Below are 21936 nucleotides of genomic sequence, written 5' to 3' on the forward strand. Positions count from 1 at the left end.
ACAGCACAAAATTCATTGCTAAATTTTAATGTTAGAGTACAAAGAGTTTTCTATTTTGCTGTTAGTCTTATTTTTCTTGGCTCTGTGCACTATTGGAAACCTCAAGGCATCTTCAAAATTCTCAAGAAATTGTCATTTTGCAATTTTTTTTTTAAATTTAAAATTCTTTTTATAACAACAGTGGTCTATTTTGTTATAGTATGATGAATACAGTATGTGTTCTTTGGATAAGTACTTGATTTTTATTGCAGTATTTTTTTTTTTTAAGTATCTTCCAGTGACCTTAGCTTTATACTGTAATATAGCTCCTGACGGATTGGCTAAGGGGCATGTGAAACAAGAGACATTTGGTTTTGTTCTTGGAAAGGTATCTGGTTTATGTTCCAAGAACTTTTTCAGGCCAAGGTCAAGAATGTCTGCTGAGAAATGCTCAGAGTGATCTTCTCAGGAACTGAATGAATAGCCTTGGCCCAGGCATTTAATCTTTCCAGCCACTACCTGTATAATAGAAAAATAGCCCTTAGTACTTCCAGCAGTTGTAAATAGGACAGTAGGGTTTGAGACCCAACCAAAGTGCCTAAGAGCTAACAAATATATGGCATCTTTGGACCATTCGTCTTCTTGGACCTCCTGTGGCTTTGAAAATTGGGATGCCTCAGGGATCAGGTATTCTCTATAGCACCTAGGGATGGATGACCAACCTCAGAAACACCGGGGAGACAGCCTGGGGAAGGTGTATTGGTTCTGAATTAAATTCCTGTATTTCATCTGTGTTTTTTTTTTTTTACCTTGTCTGTGAAGTCATTAGCATTTTTTGTTATTTCTTTCTTATTATTTATGTCATTGTTTTTATTAATGTTTAATTATTAACGTTCTTTGTAGTAATATTTATTAATTGCTTATATGCATTTATATATTGTTAATCTATGAAAATAATTACAATCTGAAGTAAGTGGACTTAGGTTTTTTGGGAGGAATTGCTCACCTGAGAAGTGAAGTTCATAAGAGCTAGGTCTTAGGGATATTGTGGAATTGAGATGAAACGGTATGTATTCAGCACCAGCCATTGCCTTTGACTAGTGCCTGCTACTCACTGGTTCCTTGCCCACAGCCTGCTGGAGCACCAAGTCTCATAATTCTTGCATTCCCTGTAACACACATGACAGTGCTGTGTGTATCATCAGTGGCCTTTAAAGGTTTAAGGAATGACAAGATGAAAGGTTTTTTCTCCCCATGCTTTCCTTGGATTTTAATCTAAATATTATTTATTCATATTCATACCTATTATTAAGTATTAATATGTATTATACATAAATATATTAATAAGTACTTGAATATCATGAGACATCTTGCGTGGTTGAGCTATAAGAAAACAAAGTTTAAAAGTCTACATAGAAAAAGATAAAAAAAAAACTTACATAAAGGGAATGAAAACTGAATTCTTTCTCTCTCGCCTCATGGGGTTGCATTTTAGAAAAATGTCATATACCATAACTGCAAGAAAAAAGTACATTTCTGCCTCTGCTGGTGTGTGGGCACCCTGCATTTCTTGCTTAGATGGAGCCGTAGACTTAAATTGTTCTCTCATGTCCTGCCTGAAGGATTGCAGTGGCTTCCTCAGTGGTTTCCCTGCTTTCATTGTCTCCCTTGTCCATCCATCCTTCATGTTTTATCTGAAAAATGAACTTGAATGTGTCACTCCCTATTTAAAACATCTTTTGGCCCGTGTCGCCTCCAAAACATTTGGCTTACTAAAATTGGAGTCCAACCTATTTCTCCAGTCTGATTACTTCTAGAGTCCCTTTTCCACTTGCCTTGTGTTCTAGCCACAATAGATTTTTCACTCTTCAACAAAAATCCTTTCTTTGCTCTCTGCACAGGTTTACTCTTTTTGAAGTGCCTTTTGTTAAGCATCCACCCACCCATCCATCTCTCCACTCACCCACCCACATATCCACCCACCATCAATCCCTCCTCTCTTCATTCGTCCCTCCCTTTCTCCCTCCCTCCATCCATCCACCCATGTGTCCAATATGGTCATGTTTGGCAGAATTGGGTCAGGGATTGGGTCTGATGGTAACCAAGATGAATATTCTTCCTATACTGTGGAACTTCCATACATTCCCTACAGGGACAGGGCATATGCCTGCTCATTCATTTAGACTCAGCTCAAATCTCACTTCTACTTTGATGTCTTTCCCAACCCACCCAAGCTGATTTGGCCACTTGTTAGGCCAGCCCAGCACTTTCTTCACATCTTTATTATAGCTTTAAGCTTGTTCATTCATAACAACTATTTATGGCCTACTGTGTGCATAATCTCTGCTAAAAACTGGCAACACTGCACTGAACAAGACAAACATTAAGCTCACAGCTTATATGTTATGTTGTAATTATCCATCTTTTACCCTCATTAGAATATCTTTATATCTGCAGTATAAGCAATGCCCAGAAGTAATTTGCATAATATACATTTTCTTTAAAAATATAACAAAAGCCTAAGGCACTGTTTTCATAATTTAATTGACTTAAGCTCTTTCTATGTATACATATGCATATATATGTACATAAAATATATATATATATCATATGTGCATATAGAGAATTTTTTTGGCATAGGAAGTAGAAGAAGGCTAAGATTTCTGTTTACAAGTGGATTAAAATGTCCAAGAAGGAAAGGGAGACAATTATTTATATTGATTCTGCTTAGTTAATTACTGAGGAAATGCCAGTCTGTGTATCCCCCCCCAAGTTGAATGACAACTGATTCTCTAATTAAGCAGCTTTTCATATGATTAACTTTGACTTGAGAAAGTCCGATTAATTCAAGAAGGATTTCACTGTCAACACGTAGGAAATATTTTAACTATCAGAGGTGATGTGGAAAGGGCCACTTAAGGAATCAGGACTCAACATTCCAAAGGTATTCCAGCCTTCCTGGGAATGCTTAGTCATTCAGAAAGCTCTCTGACTCCTGTGAAGTCCTTCTGGACTACCTTTCTTGATACCATATTGGTGATAAGAGTACGGTGATGCAGATGTCATGACATTAATCATTTTTCCTTTCTTTCAGTTGGTGAGTTCGTTAGCGACGCCCTTCTGGTTCCCGACAAGTGCAAATTCTTGCATCAGGAGAGGATGGATGTTTGTGAGACCCACCTTCACTGGCACACCGTCGCCAAAGAGGTACCAGCCATAAATGCTTTCTTCTTTCAGAGTGAACGTTTCAGGGGACACTCTTAATGACAGTTTAGAGGGTATTTGGAAGCAACAACTATGCGTAAAAATAAGCCCTTAAAAAATAAAGCAACAAAAACTCTTCATGAGTATTTAGTTTTAAGGAGTCAAAAGTAGAAAACCCAGTCAGTTAACTCCATTGCGTCTATTCCATGTTTGAGAAAATAAGACACTATCCACAATCCTTAATTCCTTTACACCTTAAGTTTACCTTTTTTCAAATTATTTTTTATTTACCTGTTTTTTTTTTTTTTTTTTTGGTCATCTACAAAGTTTTTATAACCTTACCTTTTTCCCTAATATTAATTGGGGAATACAGTGGTAGAACAGGGAAGTAGCTTGTTCCATATCAGCTCGAAACCTATGTTAAGAAATGAAGTCTTGATACATGCTACGGTATGGATGGAGCTTGAAGACATTATGCTGAGGGAAATAAGCCAGTCATAAAAGGACAAATATTGTATAACTTCACTTATATAAAAAAGACAAGAAAAGGCAAATATATAGAACCCAGCAAAGTTTATTAGTGGTTACCAGGGGGAGGGGAAAACAGGGGTTAATGGTGATGGAAAAATCACATTGATTATAGATAGGCTTGCATAACTAATTATTGTAATTGCTGTCAATAAGTTGTACACCTGTGAAAAGTTGAATTGAGAAAAGTTGTGTGACATATTTACAAAGATGGCAAAAAAATAAAGAGTAGCTGCTGAGGCTGCGTATGTTCAACCAAATACCTCGTGGGATTTGGTTTCTTGGTTTGGATGTTTGGGGTCATGATTTCATGGAACACCCTAGTTAATTGGCCCGATAATATGTTTAGTGCTTTTGTTCTACTTCCTAGTTTGTTGCATAGTGCTGGGGATCTTAAAAGCTTGCAAGTGCCATCCAAGGCAGAACAATTGGTCTCTATTTACTTGGGACAATATAGGAAGAAGGAGAGCTAGGAGTAGGAGGAGGATATGGAATGTGTGGCTATTTGCCTCCATGAGCAAAACGGCTTCATTGCCATGAGACCGGAAGAACTGAATGGTGCCCCGCTACCATTACTGAACATTTTAATTAAAGGTTCCTTATAAGAATCCTAACTAAAAGGGGAAAATGCAGAACAGAATTTCAAATTTTTATGGACTCTATCTAGACTTTCTGGAGCATTGGAGGGTGGATGAACTCTGAAACTAATGCCCTCAGATAATCTTTAAACCTTAAACCAAAAATATCTCCTGAAGTCTTCTAAAACCAAGCAATAGTTTAACTTAACTAATATAAAAGGTCTGCCTTGAGCATTATGCTTTTTTAAAAATGACCTATATGCGATCAAATTGACAACAGCAACTCGAAAAATTAGATAGGAAGCTTAGGGGGTAGTGAGTTTATGTTAATGGGGGAGAAGCGACTCAGAAAAGGAGGGTGAAAATGATCACACAACTTGAAGAATGTAATCGATGCCACTAAATTGCATGTGTAGAAACTGTTGAATTGGTGTATGTTGTGCTGTGTATGTTCTCAACAACAACAAAATAAATAAATAAAATAAAAAAATAAAAACAAAGGTAATATCCAAAAGGCAAAAAATAATAATAATAATTCAGTTTCTAAGTTATGCCATCCAATTTTGTATTCACCAGGACATGTTCCCCACCTTCAGTAGGTGAGTGTGGCACCAATCCTAGCCCTTTGTTTTTGGCCAAGCCAATAAAGGACACAAAACAATTAAGGCTGAAGATCTAGTGTCAACTTGTGCTTCTATTTGTTGCTGTTATTTTTAGCTTCCTTCAGGGCTGGCCTCCACTCATGGTGACCCCATATGTTACAGAGTAGAACTGCTCCATAGGATTTTCTTGGCTGTGACCTTTATAGAAGCAGTTCCTCAGCCTTTTTTCTGTAGAGCCAATGAGCAGGTTTGAACCGCCAACCTTTTGGATAGCAGCCAATCACAAACCGCTTATAGCACCCAGACTCTGTCCTTCTGTCGCCACCTTCAGAACTGCTGTCTGTCCCTTTGATGTGCTATGAAGTTTTTCCAGTAAATTTATATAGTTTATTTGTGGTCAGCTCAGACTTCTAGAATTCAGCTCTTTATGTATTCCAGTTGTTCACAACGGGGGTCGAATTTGCTCCTCAACTCCTTTGCAGTGACATGGAGACATCTTTGTTTGTCACAACTGTAGGGGGTAGTGCTATTGGCATCTAGTGTCCAGAGGCCAGGGATGTTTCTAAACATCCTACCCTGCACAGGTTAGCCCCCCCACCCCATCCCTCAGCACAAAGAATTATCCAGTCCACAATGTCAGTAGTGCCGGGTTGAGAAACCCTTATCTAGCTTAACTTAAGCATTATATCTAGTTGTAAAGCTGTTAGGCAGAAAACATCAACCTCAGAATTAGAATTATCTTTACTTTTTGTAAAATACTGTCGCTGATTAATTGTAAAACGAAATTTTCTTCACATAAAAATGTAGTTTGGACATTTAAGAACATACTGAGCTTAACAAAAAAAAGCTCAGAAATTTAAAGCCCATCTGATAGCCTCATTTTCAATTGTTTTGAGTTTAAAAAAAAAAAATTCTTAGTTACTAAGAAACAGAAATGAACTTTAATTCCTATATGGTCAAAATCTATCCTGTAATATTTTCATTGTTTACCCAGGTATGCTGAATTACTAATGTTTCTCTGTCGCTAGTGGATGTTTTCAGAGCATTGTGTTAATCTAGATTTGTGAAAATTTAGCAAATCCCAGGAAAGCAAAAAGATATGAGAAATCTGTAACTACTGTAAATTCTGATACCCATTGCCGTCAAGTCAATTCTGACTCATAATGGCCGTATACGACAGAATGGAACTGCCCCACAGGGTTTCCAAGGAGCGCCTGATGGATTTGAGCTGCCGACCTTTAGGTTGGCAGCCAAAGCTCTTAACCAGTACGCCACCAGGGTTTCCAGTTCATATTTGGTAGAGGACAATTTCTTCTATTCCCAGGATTGTTACTGTGAAACTGAGCCAAGAGAACTGGAGTTTCTAGAGAAAGACATGTTCAAGTGAAAGGAACCTCAGTCTGTCATGGAGGTGGGATTGAGTTGGGGTGTACCTGGAGCCTTGAGAAGTTCCTGATACCCAGATGAAGTTAGAAAGCATTGATTCTTGGATATCTCTCTTCACCTGTGCAGGCTTCTTCTCGGTCTTCTCAAATTACTGTCCATCAGAGCTGGCTTTAATAAACCTCTGTTCTGTAACAGGAGTCTTTAGGTGGTGCAGATGGGTAACATGCCTTGCTGCAAACACAAAGGTTGGCCATTCAAATCCACCCAGAGGCATCTCAGAATAAAGGTTTTGAAATCTGCCCTCTGAAAAATCAGCCATTGAAAACCCAGTGGAGCACAGTTCCGCTCTGCCAAACCTGGGGTGGCAATGAGTTGGGGTCGACTTGATGGCAACTGGACTGAACTGTAAAACAGAAGAGTTCATGTTTAAATAAATAATAAACTTAAAAAAAAAATGCCAAAGGAGCCTCTGCTAAAGAAACCTGTGGTAAATCCATTCATGAAGCAAAACGCCTTTTTTTTTTTTTTAAATTTTGGTCCCAGTAGACTGGGTCTGTGTCTTGATTATCATAGTTGGGATGGTCTTAGAACGAGGCGCATGCGCTCATCGCGTTCTCCTGCCCTTTGCAGACGTGTAGCGAGAAGAGTACCAACTTACACGACTACGGCATGCTGCTGCCCTGTGGCATCGACAAGTTCCGAGGGGTGGAGTTTGTGTGCTGCCCCCTGGCGGACGAGAGTGACAGTGTCGATTCTGCTGACGCCGAGGAAGACGACTCCGACGTCTGGTGGGGCGGAGCCGATACTGACTACGCAGATGGCGGGTAAGGGGGCCTCTGGGCTTGGTCTCTCAGAGAGGCGGAAACAGCTAGCTTTTGGTTTTTCTATTCTTCCACAAATGTAGCTTCCCGTTTCTCACTGTAAGAATCCCTGCCCAACCCTGTCAACGTTTTCTTCTATGAGGGGGAAGAAAAGCTCACCATCAGGCCCTGTTAGGACTATGGCATACTGTTGAGTTTTAATTTACTTGGTCAACCACCACAGAGTTCGTTTTAGCCATTTTATTTTAATCTCAAGAGTTGGGATCAAACTTTCACTAATATTAGAGTCGGTCATTGAATAAATGACATGGCATTCTGTTTCAGCCTATAATTTAAAAATATTTTTAGGTGCTGCTTTGGGATTTTTTTTTTTCAATCATTATCTCAGTGTGAATTTTTGTTAACAAAGGTGTTTTTGTTTTTTGTCTTACTGTCTTTTAACGTCTTTCTTTTTACTCATGACTAAAGTCAGAGACATTCATAAATGTGTACTAAATTTTTTCACCCTTCTTTGGCTTTTTGTTGTTGTTGTTAAGAAATATATTTTCACTTCATTTTCTTTGGGATATTAATCTTGTCACCTTAGTACATCTAATAATTTACCATCTGGTTGAAGGCAAACACCTATATTTAAATAATAAAATGATAAAACCAGAATCTTGGATTTGGAAGGGCCATCTGATTGAGTCCAGAATTTGATGCTGGCTACATCGTCTCCCAAAAACTGATTGTATCACTTGTGTAGCTGTTCTCTTCAGCAGTCTGAAGGTGTTCCCTAGTGCCCACATTTCCAAGTAAAACATTAAATATGAAGCATCAGACTTACAGTTACCAATATAAAGTTTTATGATTTTACATAGTCAGGCATAGATTTTGTGCATGAGTTTGTAATATATTTTGCCAGTTTTAAAAAATAATTTTCACTGCAGATACCTGAGAATCTATGTGCCCTCAGGGACCCTACCTGCCTTTTCTTATCAGTTAATAAAACTAGGCTTCTTTTTACTGCCTGTTACCTAATTTTATCAGGACTGTCTTGTAGTTAGTTAAGCTCTTTTGTGTTCCCTCTTTACTGAGTTTAAAAAAAAAATTGTATTCAGTATAGCAGGATATGAAACTACACAAACAAGCAAATAATAAATTTAAAAGAGAGGAAGAAATAAGCAGAACGGGAAACTGTGTGTTGGCAAATATTTCTCTATGCTTGTAAAAGCTGGAAGTTAAATGGTATAAATCCTCCTCCTCCCAGGGCAGGAAACATCAGTGAGAGCAGGGTTTGCTGATTGGGAAGCTTCTGAGCTTTTCTCCAGGGACTGATTCAGTCAGATCCTGTGCCACAGCCGGCCTCCCACACCGGGGTTCCATGTGCCAGGTAGAGAAGTGGCCACTGGTTTGGGTTGAATTGCTGCTTTATCTAAAACTTGGAGTTGCCTAGTTCTCGTTTTACGGTATAGTTTATATATATGTGGGTATATATATACATATATATATATGTATATATATATATTCTCCCTCAGTTATATCTGGATTTGAATGTTTGAGAGTGATTTTTTGTAATATTCCTGGCATCAAGGCCGTGGCCACAGGCCATGCTATTAATACAACCAGTATTAAGGGACATGTGAAGCTGGACGACCATTTTCTTTGCTCATAGACTGTTGGATACTTGATTTGATTGTTTCCCATTACTGAAGTGACTGTGTACTAAATAAACAACCCAAGTAGTGGCAAGTCAACCAAGAAAGCTCCAGGCTGATGATAAAGGTAGAAGGAGCCAGCTACGTACCTGGTCCACTGTATGAAGGCTGGTGACGAGACACGCACAATGATCCGTATACAAAGGACTTTTGGAATTACAAATTGGTATTTTTGCTTAATTCTGAGGGTCCCTGGCCTCTATGAGGCCCTATTTCCCATTTAACAAAATTTAAGTCTTCTAAAACCTTCTATTTATTGGCAATAGGTTTCAGTGTGTCTTGATCTTTTCCTCCTGGACTCCTAGCTACATGAAAGCCTTGCTAACTTCATGTCTCAGGAACCCTCTCAGTCAGTGGCCCTTGTCTATGACCCCTCTCACCACCTCTGGAAACAGATCTACAGGGCTTTCCATTCTGGCTGTCCATGCCTTGTTTATGTATTTCTGTCATTCAAGTAACTGTTGTCTTTGGTGCCTGTCTCTCTGGTTATATCACTCCTCTCTGTTCTCAGTTACTAAACTGTAGGCCACTAAACTGTAACCCGTTGCTGTTGAGTCAAATCCGACTCACAGCGATCATATAGGACAGAGTAGAGCTGCCTCAAGGGCTTTCCAAGGAGCGGCTGGTGGATTCGAATTGCCAAACTTTTGGTTAGCAGCCAAGCTCTAGGACCGCATAAGCTACTAGTATACCATTCTTAAACACTGCTTTTTTTCTTTCAGTCTACTCTATTACCTACTACTGGGGCAACCATATAATTTATTATCGCAACCTGATGGAGCACCAGGACCATAGTCGTTAAACTGGCAAACTGGGTCAGATGGTCACCCTACATGTTACTTTCTTCAGTGATATCCCTGTCCAAGTTGCTATCCAACTGAAATGCTAGCCAGCTGCTTCCTAGTGACCCTTGTTTATATTCCAGCTCAGCTACCTGCAACACAGGCATCCCTTGGAAACTGTCATTACTTAGAAATATCACACCCAGAGGGTGTACAGCTTTGATGTTGCCCTCTGACTATGGTTTTCTAATCTTACACTAAAACACCCCTCAGGTTCTACTGAATTTTGCTCTTCCTTCATAAAATACCTTTCCAATTCAGGCTTTTAGTCTGGTATCCTCTTTTTATTTTTCTGGCCTTTTCTAACCAGGATGGACCCAATGGACAAGTATTTTTACATATTCTGTTGAACATCCTAGACTTGCTGGTACCCTTTAAGTTTTCTAAATATATTTGTGCCAACTGTTCTTATCTGGAAAAAATTAATTTCTCCCTTTATTTGCTTCTAGGGTTTCTAAAGTGGAGATATCAAGTCATGTAACTCTACCAGTTAGTTCCATTTTTTATTCATGCTGTAACATCAGCTGGGATCCTAATGTTACTAGATGCATCTAATTATCCCTGTTTGACAATCTGTCACCTTCCCCACGGCAGTTGATCCAAGCCATTTCCATTCTTCTTCATTCCCAACATCACTCTCCTTCATGTATTCATTTTTTTTTTTTAATTTTTATTGTGCTTTAAGTGAAAGTTTACAAATCAAGTCAATCTCTTATACAAAAATTTATATATACCTTGCTATATACTCCTAATTGATCTCCGCCTAATGAGACAGCACCCTCCTTCCCTCCATTCTCTCTTTTCACGTCCATTCGGCCATCTTCTGACTCCCTCTGCCCTCTCATCTCCCCTCCAGATAGGAGATGCCAACATAGTCTCATGTGTCTACTTGATCCAAGAAGCTCATTCTTCACCAGTATCATTTTTTATCTCATTGTCCAGTCTAATCCCTGTCTGAAGAGTTGGCTTTGGGAATGGTTTCTGTCTTGGGCTAACAGAAGGCCTGGGGACCATGACCTCTGGGGTCCATTCTAGTCTCAGTCAGACGATTAAGCCTGGTCTTTTCACGAGAATTTGGGGTCTGCATCCCACTGCTCTCCTGCTAGTCTTCGAAGCATTCAGTTTATTGAGGAAACTTCTTTGCTTTTGGTTTAGTCCAGTTCTCCTGAACTCTCCTGTATTGTGTGTTGTCTTTCCCTTCACCTAAAATGGTTCATGTATTCTTATAGAATTCATTCATACCTTGCCTCCTACTCCCGTTATTCGGAATTAATTCCACCCCCAGCCATCGTTCACTTTCTTCCCTGATTATTTTCCCCCAGGCCTTAGTGACCTTCCTACTGTGCATCTCTGATCCTGTCCGTACGTGGTAGGAAACATTGAATGGTTCTTGCTGACTACAGGGAAACCCAACTTCCCAGCAGGGCCTTCCGAACTCGCCATTGCTCGACCCCTGCCTGCATTTTCAGCCTTATACTTGTACCTTGTTCTGTCTACTGAGACCCCTAAACCCTCTGCCTTTACTTTCTCTGGGCTTCTGTTCTCATCATTCTGCCCCTTCTGAAATGTTTTCACTTTTTCATCACAAGGTGTTACATATGAAAAAGATAGTGTCAACCTTAAAGTGCTATATCTTACCATGATCTGCCAAAATCTTAATTAGTTCTTAATGTTTACCTGAAAAGATACCTGTTTCATAAACCTTCTCTCATTACCCCTTGAAATGCCTGGCTTTCTATGCTACCCTTGGATTTTCTTTCCGACCGTGACTTCTGTTCCAATCAGTTGTGTGCTGTTGAGCCCATTCCAACTTACAGCAACCCCATGTGTTACAGAGTAGAACTGCCCCATAGGGTTGCCTAGGCTGTAATCTTTATGGGAGCAGATCACCAGGTCTTTTCTCCCATGGAGCTGCTGGTGGGCTTAAACTACCAGCCTTTTGGTTAGCAGTTGAGTCCTTAACCATTGTACCACCAAGCCTCTTTCTAATTATGTGTAGAAATATGTTTCCATTTTTTAGAATCCAAACCAATGTTTTTACATAGGTCTGCAGTAAATATTAGCCAAATTGAAATATATATTTATTTATTTCTCATAGCTTTGGGAAGGAGTTCATGCTTCATCAATGGATGTGATGGAACCTATCATGTTTTTAAACCAGCGCTGTCTGATAAAAATAGAATGTGAGCCACATGTAATTTTACATTTTACAGTAGCCACTTTATTAACATATTTCCTTTATCCAGCGTATCTAACATAGCCTGCATATTTTAACATATAACCACTATGAAAAAATTATTAATGAGATGTTTCACATGTTTTTTCCCCCTTGTGAGATTTTTAAAATCCAGCATGTGTTGTATTTTACTCTTAGTGCATATCTCAATTTGGACTAGTCACATCGCTACAGTCAGTAGTCAGATGTGGCATATGGCCACCATATTGGACAGCATTGGTCTAGATGACTTGAAATTTCTCGCTGTTTAAATACCCCAATGATAGATTGTAAAACAGATTTCAAGTGAGCCACTGGATTTTAGTATATATATTTTTAAGATTAAAAAAAAAAGTTTGAACTTGATGTAATTAGGAAACCAGGTCACTTGCTTCGCTTCATTTTCAAACCTGTTTTTCGGTTTGCCCTGGGGACAAGTTCGCCTTCATCTCCATATGGCAAAGACGGTGGGCAAAGCAAGAGAGCGATTGCATCACAGACTCACACATAAGCTGGGCTCCTGCCACCTGGCAGGGACCTAGTTCCTGGAACTAACGCTTCTCTGTGACACTTGAAATGCAGAATCTAGACCTGAATTTAACACGCCTGACTTAAAACATTTTTAGGGGACGGTCTGTGGCAATTCCTGAAGAGAGAAAAAAAAAAGCAGAGGCAGCCTGACCCTCCCAAGACAGAATTTGATCCACAGTTTAATGTGTGAGACTTGTTTTGGTAGTTGTTAGTTGCCATTGAGTTAACGCTGACTCACAGTGCCTCCGCGTGTGCAGAGTAGAGCTGCTCCATAGGGTTTTCAAGGCTGTGACCTTTTGGAAGCAGATCACCAAGCCTTTCTTCCAAGGCACCTCTGGGAGAGTTCGAACCACAAACCTTTCGGCTAGTCATCCAGCACCTAACCGTTTGTGCCACCCAGGGACTCTTGTTTTGGTAGAAGTTGAGCGTTTTTCTATTTGTTAACGAGGCATTTGGAGAAACATTTTTTGTAGGATCAGCTCTGTTTAATGAGCTCATTAAAAAACAGGTAAGCCCTTTAAAAGACTGAGTATAGGCAAAACAGATACAGTTCTAAAAATTTATATGTAAATGTATTCTGAGGAACTCAGTATTTATTACTTGAGTGTTATACACAGTGATTCAGTTCCCAGACCACCAAAAAGACTTATTCCTGCAATCAGTAATGTAGCTTACATGTGAACAGTATCACAGATTCTGGCATCATGAGCAAGAGATTTTTCCATGAGAAAATTCATTTGGAAAATACCTTGTAAGGCCAGCCGGATATCCACTCAGGCCATGGGAGTGAGGAAGTGGAGGGCGAGTGAAGTTCCTCCCGTCTGGAACTGCAGAATCAGACCAAAACCACACAATCCACTGGGGGCTGTTGAATTTGCAGAGCAAACAACATGAGGGAAGACCCTGTAATTCTTTGAAACCAGCTTTTTTCCTCTTGGGAGTAGGTTCTCATATTTTTTTCAAAACTGGAACTTGTACGTAGGATTCCTGAGAGATAACCTGATGTGTCTTCCTGGATACTTACATGATTTTTTTTTTTTTTTTTTTAAATTTTTATTAAGCTTCAAGTGAACATTTACCATTCCAATCAGTCTGTCACATGTAGGTTTACATACATCTTACTCCCTTCTCCCACTTGCTCTCCCCCTATTGAGTCAGCCCTTACAGTCTCTCGTTTCGTGCCAATTTTACCATCTTCCCTATCTCTCTATCTTCCCATCCCCCCTCCAGTCAAGAGTTGCGAACACACTCTCCCGTGTCCACCTGATTTAATTAGCTCACTCTTCATCAGTATCTCTCTCCCCCCAACTGACCGGTCCTTTTCATGTCTGATGATTTGTCTTCGGGGAAGGTTCCTGTCCTGTGCCATCAGAAGTTCTGGGGAGCATTGTCTCTGGGATTCCTCTAGTCGCAATCATACCATTAGGTGTGGTCTTTTAATGAGAATTTGGGGTCTGCATCCCATTGGTCTCCTGCTCCCTCAGGAGTTGTCTGTTGTGTTCCCTGACAGGGCAGACATCGATTGTGGCCAGGCACCAACTAGTTCTTCTGGTCTCAGGATAATGTAGGTCTCTGGTTCAAGTGGCCCTTTCTGTCTCTTGGGTTCTTAGTTGTCGTGTGACCTTGGTGTTCTTCCTTTGCCTTTGCTCCAGGTGGGTTGAGACCAATTAATGTATTTTAGATGACTGCTTGTTGGCATTTAGGACCCCAGGTGCCACAATTCAAAGTGGGATGCAGAGTGTTTTCATAATAGAATTGTTTTGCCCATTGACTTAGAAGTCCCCTCAAACCAAGTTCCCCAGACCCCAGCCCCTGCTTCGCTAACCTTTGAAGCTTTCATTTTATCTCGGAAACCTCTTTACTTTTAATCCAGTCCAATTAGGCTGACCTTCCTTGTTTTGAGTGTTGTCTTTCCCTTCACCCAAAGCAGTTCCCATCTACAGATTGATCAATAAAAAGCCCTCTCCCTCCCTCCCTCCCTCCCTCCCCCCTTTGTAACCACAAAAGTATGTGTTCTTTTCCGTTTTTTCTATTTCTCAAGATCTTATAATAGTGGTCTTATACAATATTTGTCCTTTTGCAACTGACTCATTTCGCTCAGCATAATGCCTTCCAGATTCCTCCATGTTATGAAATGTTTCAGAGATTCGTCACTGTTCTTTATCGATGCGTAGTATTCCATTGTGTGAATATACCACAATTTATTTACCCATTCGTCCGTTGATGGACATCTTGGTTGCTTCCAGCTTTTTGCTATTGTAAACAGAGCTGCAATAAACATGGGTGTGCATATATCTGTTTGTGTGAAGGGTCTTGTATCTTTAGGGTGTATTCCGAGGAGTGGGATTTCTGGGTTGTATGGTAGTTCTATTTCTAACTGTTTAAGATAACGCCAGATGGATTTCCAAAGTGGTTGTACCATTTTACAATCCCACCAGCAGTGTATGAGAGTTCCAGTCTCTCCGCAGCCTCTCCAGCATTTATTATTTTGTGTTTTTTGAATTAATGCCAGTCTAGTTGGTGTCAGATGGAATCTCATCGTAGTTTTAATTTGCATTTCTCTAATGGCTAATGATCGAGAGCATTTTCTCATGTATCTGTTGGCTGCCTGAATATCTTCCTTAGTGAAATGTGTGTTCATATCCTTTGCCCACTTCTTGATTGGGTTGTTTGTCTTTTTGTGGTTGAGTTTTGACAGAGTCATGTAGATTTTAGAGATCAGGCGCTGGTCTGAGATGTCATAGCTGAATATTCTTTCCCAGTCTGTAGGTGGTCTTTTTACTCTTTTGGTGAAGTCTTTAGATGAGCATAGGTGTTTGATTTTTAGGAGCTCCCAGTTATCTGGTTTCTCTTCATCATTTTTGGTAATGTTTTATATTCTGTTTATGCCCTGTATTAGGGCTCCTAGGGTAGATCCTATTTTTTCTTCCATGATTTTTATCGTTTTAGTCTTTATGTTTAGGTCTTTGATCCACTTGGAGTTATTTTTTGTGCATGGTGTGAGGTATGGGTCCTGTTTCATTCTTTTGCAAATGGATATCCAGTTATGCCAGCACCATTTGTTAAAAAGACTATTATTTCCCCAATTGACTGACACTGGTCCTTTGTCAAATATCAGCTGCTCATAATGGATGGATTTATATCTGGATTCTCAATTCTGTTCCATTGGTCTATGTGCCTGTTGTTGTACCAGTACCAGGCTGTTTTGACTACTGTAGCTATATAATAGGTTCTGAAATCAGGTAGGGTGAGGCCTCCCACTTTCTTCTTCTTTTTCAGTAATGTTTTGCTTATCCGGGGGTTCTTTCCTTTGCATATGAAATTAGTGATTTGTTTCTCTATTCCCTTAAAGTATGACATTGGTATTTGGATTGGAAGTGCGTTGTATGTATAAATGGCTTTTGGTAGAATAGACATTTTTACTATGTTAAGTCTTCCTATCCATGAGCAGGGTATGTTTTTCCATTTAAGTGTGTCCTTTTGAATTTCTTGTAGCAGAGTTTTATAGTTTTCTTTGTATAGGTCTTTTACATCCTTGGTAAGATTTATTCCTAAGTATTTTATCTTCTTGGGGGCTACTGTGAATGGTATTGATTTGGTTATTTCCTCTTCGGTGTTCTTTTTGTTGATGTAGAGGAATCCAAGTGATTTTTGTATGTTTATTTTATATCCTGAGACTCTTCCAAACTCTTCTATTAGTTTCAGTAGTTTTCTGGAGGATTTCTTAGGGTTTTCCATGTATACGATCATGTCATCTGCAAATAGTGATAGCTTTACTTCCTCCTTACCAATCTGGATACCCTTTATTTCTTTGTCTAGCCTAATTGCCCTGGCTAGGACTTCAAGTACGATGTTGAATAAGAGCGGTGATAAAGGGCATCCTTGTCTGGTTCCCGTTCTCAAGGGAAATGCTTTCAGGTTCTCTCCATTTAGAGTGATATTGGCCGTTGGCTTTGCATATATGCCCTTTATTATGTTGAGGAATTTTCCTTCAATTCCTATTTTGGTTAGAGTTTTTATCATAAATGGGTGTTGAACTTTGTCAAATGCCTTTTCTGCATCTATTGATAGGATCATGTGGTTTTTATCTTTTGTTTTATTTATGTGTTGGATTACATTAATGGTTTTTCTGATATTAAACCAGCCTTGCATACCTGGTATAAATCCCACTTGATCAGGGTGTATTATTTTTTTGATGTGTTGTTGGATTCTATTGGCTAGAATTTTGTTAAGGATTTTTGCATCTATGTTCATGAGGGATATAGGTCTAAAATTTTCTTTTTTTGTAATGTCTTTACCTGGTTTTGGTATCAGGGAGATGGTAGCTTCATAGAATGAGTTGGGTAGTATTCCGTCTTTTTCTATGCTTTGAAATACCTTCAATAGTAATGGTGTTAAGTCTTCTCTGAAGGTTTGGTAGAACTCTGCAGTGAAGCCATCTGGGCCAGGACTTTTTTTTGTTGGGAGTTTTTTGATTACCGTTTCAATCTCTTTTTTTGTTATGGGTCTATTTAGTTGTTCTACTTCTGGATGTGTTAGTTTAGGTAAGTAGTATTGTTCCAAGAATTTATCCATTTCTTCTAGGTTTTCAAATTTGTTAGAGTACAATTTTATGTAGTAATCTGATATGATTCTTTTGATTTCATTTGGTTCTGTTGTGATGTGGTCCTTCTCGTTTCTTATTCGGGTTATTAGTTTCCTTTCCTGTTTTTCTTTAGTCAGTCTAGCCAATGGTTTATCAATTTTGTTAATTTTTTCAAAGAACCAGCTTTTGGCTTTGTTAATTCTTTCGATTGTTTTTCTGTTCTCTAATTCATTTAGTTCAGCTCTAATTTTTATTATTTGTTTTCTTCGGGTGCCTGATGGATTCTTTTGTTGCTCACTTTCTATTTGTTCAAGTTGTAGGGACAGTTCTCTGATTTTGGCTCTTTCTTCTTTTTGTATGTGTGCATTTATCGATATAAATTGGCCTCTGAGCACTGCTTTTGCTGTGTCCCAGAGGTTTTGATAGGAAGTATTTTCATTCTCGTTGCTTTCTAAGAATTTCCTTATTCCCTCCTTGATGTCTTCTATAACCCAGTCTTTTTTCAGGAGGGTATTGTTCATTTTCCAAGTATTTGATTTCTTTTCCCTAGTTTTTCTGTTATTGATTTCTGGCTTCATTGCCTTGTGGTCTGAGACGATGCTTTGTAATATTTCGATGTTTTGGATTCTGGAAAGATTTGTTTTATGCCCTAATATGTGGTCTATTCTAGAGAATGTTCCATGTGCGCTAGAAAAAAAAGTATATTTTGCAGCAGTTGGGTGGAGAGTTCTGTATAAGTCAATGAGGTCAAGTTGGTTGATTGTTGTAAGTAGGTCTTCCGTGTCTCTATTGAGCTTCTTACTGGATGTCCTGTCCTTCTCCGAAAGTGGTGTGTTGAAGTCTCCTACTATATATGTGGAGGTGTCTATCTCACTTTTCAATTCTGTTAAAATTTGATTTGTGTATCTTGCAGCCCTGTCATTAGGTGCGTAAATATTTAATATGGTTATGTCTTCCTGATCAATTGTCCCTTTTATCATTATATAGCGTCCTTCTTTATCCTTTGTGGCGGATTTAAGTCTAAAGTCTATTTTGTCAGAAATTAATATTGCTACTCCTCTTCTTTTTTGCTTATTGTTTGCTTGATATATTTTTTTCCATCCTTTGAGTTTTAGTTTGTGTCTCTAAGTCTAAGGTGTGTCTCTTGTAGGCAGCATATAGATGGATCGTGTTTTTTTATCCAGTCCGTGACTCTCTGTCTCTTTATTGGTGCATTTAGTCCATTTACATTCAGCGTAATTATAGATAAGTAAGTTTTTAGTGCTGTCATTTTGATGCCTTTTCATGTGTATTGTTGGCCATTTCATTTTTCCACATGCTTTTTTGTGCTGAGACGTTTTTCTTAGTAGCTTGTGAGATCCTCATTTTCATAATGTTTAACTTTGTGTTTATTGAGTGGTTACGTTTTTCTTGGCTTTTTTCTTGAGTTATGGAATTGATATTCCTTTTTGTGGTTACCTTTTTATTTACCCCTATTTTTCTAAGTAAAAACCTAACTTGTATCCTTCTATTTGGCCTTGTATCACTCTCCATCTGGCAGTTCAATGCCTCCTATATTTAGTCCCTCTTTTTGATTATTTTGATCGTTTATCTATTGATTTCCATGATTTCCTGTTGTGTGTATTATTTTGTTTATTTATTTATTTTTTAGAATTAGTCTTAATTTGTTTGTTTTTGTGCTTTCCCTGTTTGAGTTGCGTTGATATCAGGACGTTCTGTTTTGTGACCTTGTATTGTGCTGGTACCTGATATTATTGGTCATCCGGCCAAACAATCTCCTTTAGCATTTCTTGCAGTCTTGGTTTAGTTTTTGCAAATTCTCTAAACTTGTGTTTATCTGTAAATATCTTAATTTCTCCTTCATATTTCAGAGAGAGTTTTGCTGGATATATGATCCTTGGTTGGCAGTTTTTCTCGTTTAGTGCTCTGTATATGTCGTCCCATTCCCTTCTTGCCTGCATGGTTTCTGCTGAGTAGTCTGAACTTATTCTTATTGATTCTCCCTTGAAGGAGACCTTTCTTTTCTCCCTGGCTGCTTTTAAAATTTTCTGTTTGTCTTTGGTTTTGGCAAGTTTGATGATGATATGTCTTGGTGTTTTTCTTTTTGGATCAATCTTAAATGGGGTTCGATGAGCATCTTGGATAGATATCCTTTCGTCTTTCATGATGTCAGGGAAGTTTTGTGTCAGGAGTTCTTCAACTATTTTCTCTGTGTTTTCTGTCCCCCCTCCCTGTTCTGGGACTCCAATCACTCGCAAGTTATCCTTCTTGATAGAGTCCCACATGATTCTTAGGGTTTCTTCATTTTTTTTAATTCTTTTATCTGATTTTTTTTCAGCTATGTTGGTGTTGTTTCCCTGGTCCTCCAGAAGTCCCAGTCTACATTCTAATTGCTCGAGTCTGCTCCTCTGACTTTCTATTGCGTTGTCAAATTCTGTAATTTTATTGTTAATCTTTTGGATTTCTACATGCTGTCTCTCTATGGATTCTTGCAACTTGTTAATTTTTCCACTATGTTCTTGAATAATCTTTTTGAGTTCTTCAACAGTTTTATCAGTGTGTTCCTTGGCTTTTTCTGCATTTATCCTAATTTCATTTGTGATATCTTTAAGCATTCTGTAAATTAGTTTTTTATATTCTGTATCTGATAATTCCAGGATTGTATCTTCATTTGGGAAAGATTTTGATTCTTTTGTTTGGGGGGTTTGAGAAGCTGTCATGGTCTGTTTCTTTATGTGGTTTGATATGGACTGCTGTCTCCGAGCCATCACTGGGAAACTAGATTTTCCAAGTAGTCAGCTAAAAAAAAATGCAGTCAGATCCCTATCTGAATTCTCTCTCTGGCTCCGGGTATTCGGATGTTACTGGGGTCGCCTGGGGAGGGTGGGGGAGGGATCTGAGAGCTAGGAGTGTAGCACCACAGAATATAGAGCTGAACACCACGTTCATGCTCTGCCCCCGTTCGCCAAAATCCGGGCTGGACGGGTCCCTGGCTAGGACACAGCTTTCCGTGCTCGGAAACCAGTCACTTCCTCCTGGGGACTTCCTCCGGTGCGCGGCACCGCTCGTGGGCACTGGGTGGGCGTTTCCCACACGAACGGGTGGGCCCGCCCCCAGGGTCTATTCAGGCGATTATAATTGGGTCCCGCGGTCACGCCCTGCCTGTGCGCGCGCCCAAATCCCAGCGGGAAGACTTCCGGGTTGAGACGCTGCTTTCCCCGTTCCGGAACCAGTCACTTCCTCCCGGGGACTTCTCCTTCCGGAGCGCCACACCTCTCGCACGAAATGGGTTGGCGTCACCTGCACGGCCAGGTGGGCCCGCCCCCTGGGTCAATTCAGGGCAATAAAAATGGACTCCGCGCTCACGCCCCGCTCGTGTGCGTGCCCAAGTCCCGGCAGGACGGCACCCCGTCTGGGACGCTACTTTCTGCGCTTCGGGACCAATCACTTCCTCCCGGGGACTTCTCCTTCCGGTGTGCCACACCTCTCGTGCAAACTGTGAGGGCGTCACTCGCACGACCAGGTGGTCCCGCCCCCTGGGTCAATTCAGGATAATAAAAATGGACCCCGCGCTCATGCCCCGTCCGCGTGCACGCGCGCCCAGATCCCAGCGGAATGGCTCCCCGTCTGGGATGCTGCTTTCCCTGCTCTGAGACCAGACACTTCCGGGTATTTCTCCCTCTGGTGTGCCGCGCCACACACGCGGACTGGGTGTGCGTCCTCCCGCACGAACGTGTGGGCCCCGCCCTGGGGTCACTTTAGGGAAATATAGTTGACCCCCCCCCCCCCGCTCGCGCCCCGTCGGCTTCTCGCCTAACTCCCGGCGGGACGGCACCCCAGCTGGGACGCTGTTCTCCCCACTCCCAGATCAGTCACTGCCTCCCGGGTGCTTCTCCCTCCGGCTGCGCCCCTACGCCGCCCGCGCCAACGTGCTAGACTTCCTCCCGGGATGGGTTCGGGGGGGAAGGGGTGGGCCCCCTTTCTGTGCCGTCTGCCCCCCTGGGCTCTGCCCCAGATCGAGCTCCGAAGGTCACCTGCCTGGTGCGCTGGCTCCTAGTTCTGAAAACAGTCGCTGTCTGCCCATGTTTGTTTGTTTTCCGTCTCTAAATCTGTTACTTGTTGTTCAGAGTTCGTAGATTGTTATGTATGTGATCGATTCCCTTGTTTTTCCGAGTCTTTGTTGCAAGAGGAATCCGCGGTAGTGTCCACCTAATCCGCCATCTTGGCCCCGGATCCGATTTTTTTTTTTTTTTTGCTTTTAAAAGTAATAGTAATTTTCAAAAAACCCACAAAATCTGTGTAAGATGGATTCAGAGGAGTGACTGATTTTGACTGTATCTTACCATACCTTCTTCAAGATTATGTTGTATAGCTCAGGAGAGTTTTCTTTTCTTGAGTTGATGAAGGTTTCTTCTAGGGGTGTGTGCATGTGTGTATTTTGTACAATACCTTACAACATTCACTGAGCCCAGTCAGCTGAATAGGTTTTGAAGATTGGTAGATTGACAGATACTGCAAGAGGTCACTGTACCCCTCACTATCCCTGGGTGGTACAGTTAATGCACTCAGCTGCTAACCAAAGGGTTCAAGTCCACCCAGAGACACCTCAGAAAAAAACCTCGGGATTTTTTTTTTTTAAAAATTAACCTTTGAAAAACCCTGTGTAGCGCAGTTCTACTCTGACATCTGTGGGGTTGCCATGAATCAGAGTGGACTTGATGGCAACTGGTATACCAGGAAAACCAGCCCAGGACCATTGACCATCGTTGGACACAGTGAACTTATTTGTTATTGTTTTATGTTTCTAAATTATTTTGCAAAAAATTTACAGAAGTAAGACTAAAGTGATAGTGGTAAATAACTATTAGAAATTTTAAGTAGTTATTAACATTTTAATTTTAATGAGAATTTAGTGAACCTAAAAAAATTTTATTCCATACTTTCCTGGTTTTAAAGGTAAAGATTCTC

The 21936-nt window shown here is 40.2% G+C and overlaps 1 protein-coding gene across 4 annotated transcripts in view; it reads left to right on the top strand.

Moving 5' to 3' along the window:
• APP (amyloid beta precursor protein) overlaps positions 1-21936 on the top strand; it is a 302781-nt gene that overhangs the window by 112601 nt on the left and 168244 nt on the right. For all 4 annotated transcript variants that reach the window (XM_049858263.1, XM_049858264.1, XM_049858265.1 and 1 more), the window contains exons 4-5: positions 3074-3186; positions 6908-7101. In XM_049858263.1, coding sequence (XP_049714220.1) covers positions 3074-3186; positions 6908-7101 — 307 coding nt within the window. The remainder of the gene's footprint in view (positions 1-3073; positions 3187-6907; positions 7102-21936) is intronic.

Source organism: Elephas maximus, chromosome 18 (genome assembly GCF_024166365.1).
Source record: "Elephas maximus indicus isolate mEleMax1 chromosome 18, mEleMax1 primary haplotype, whole genome shotgun sequence".
Lineage (NCBI taxonomy): Eukaryota > Metazoa > Chordata > Mammalia > Proboscidea > Elephantidae > Elephas > Elephas maximus.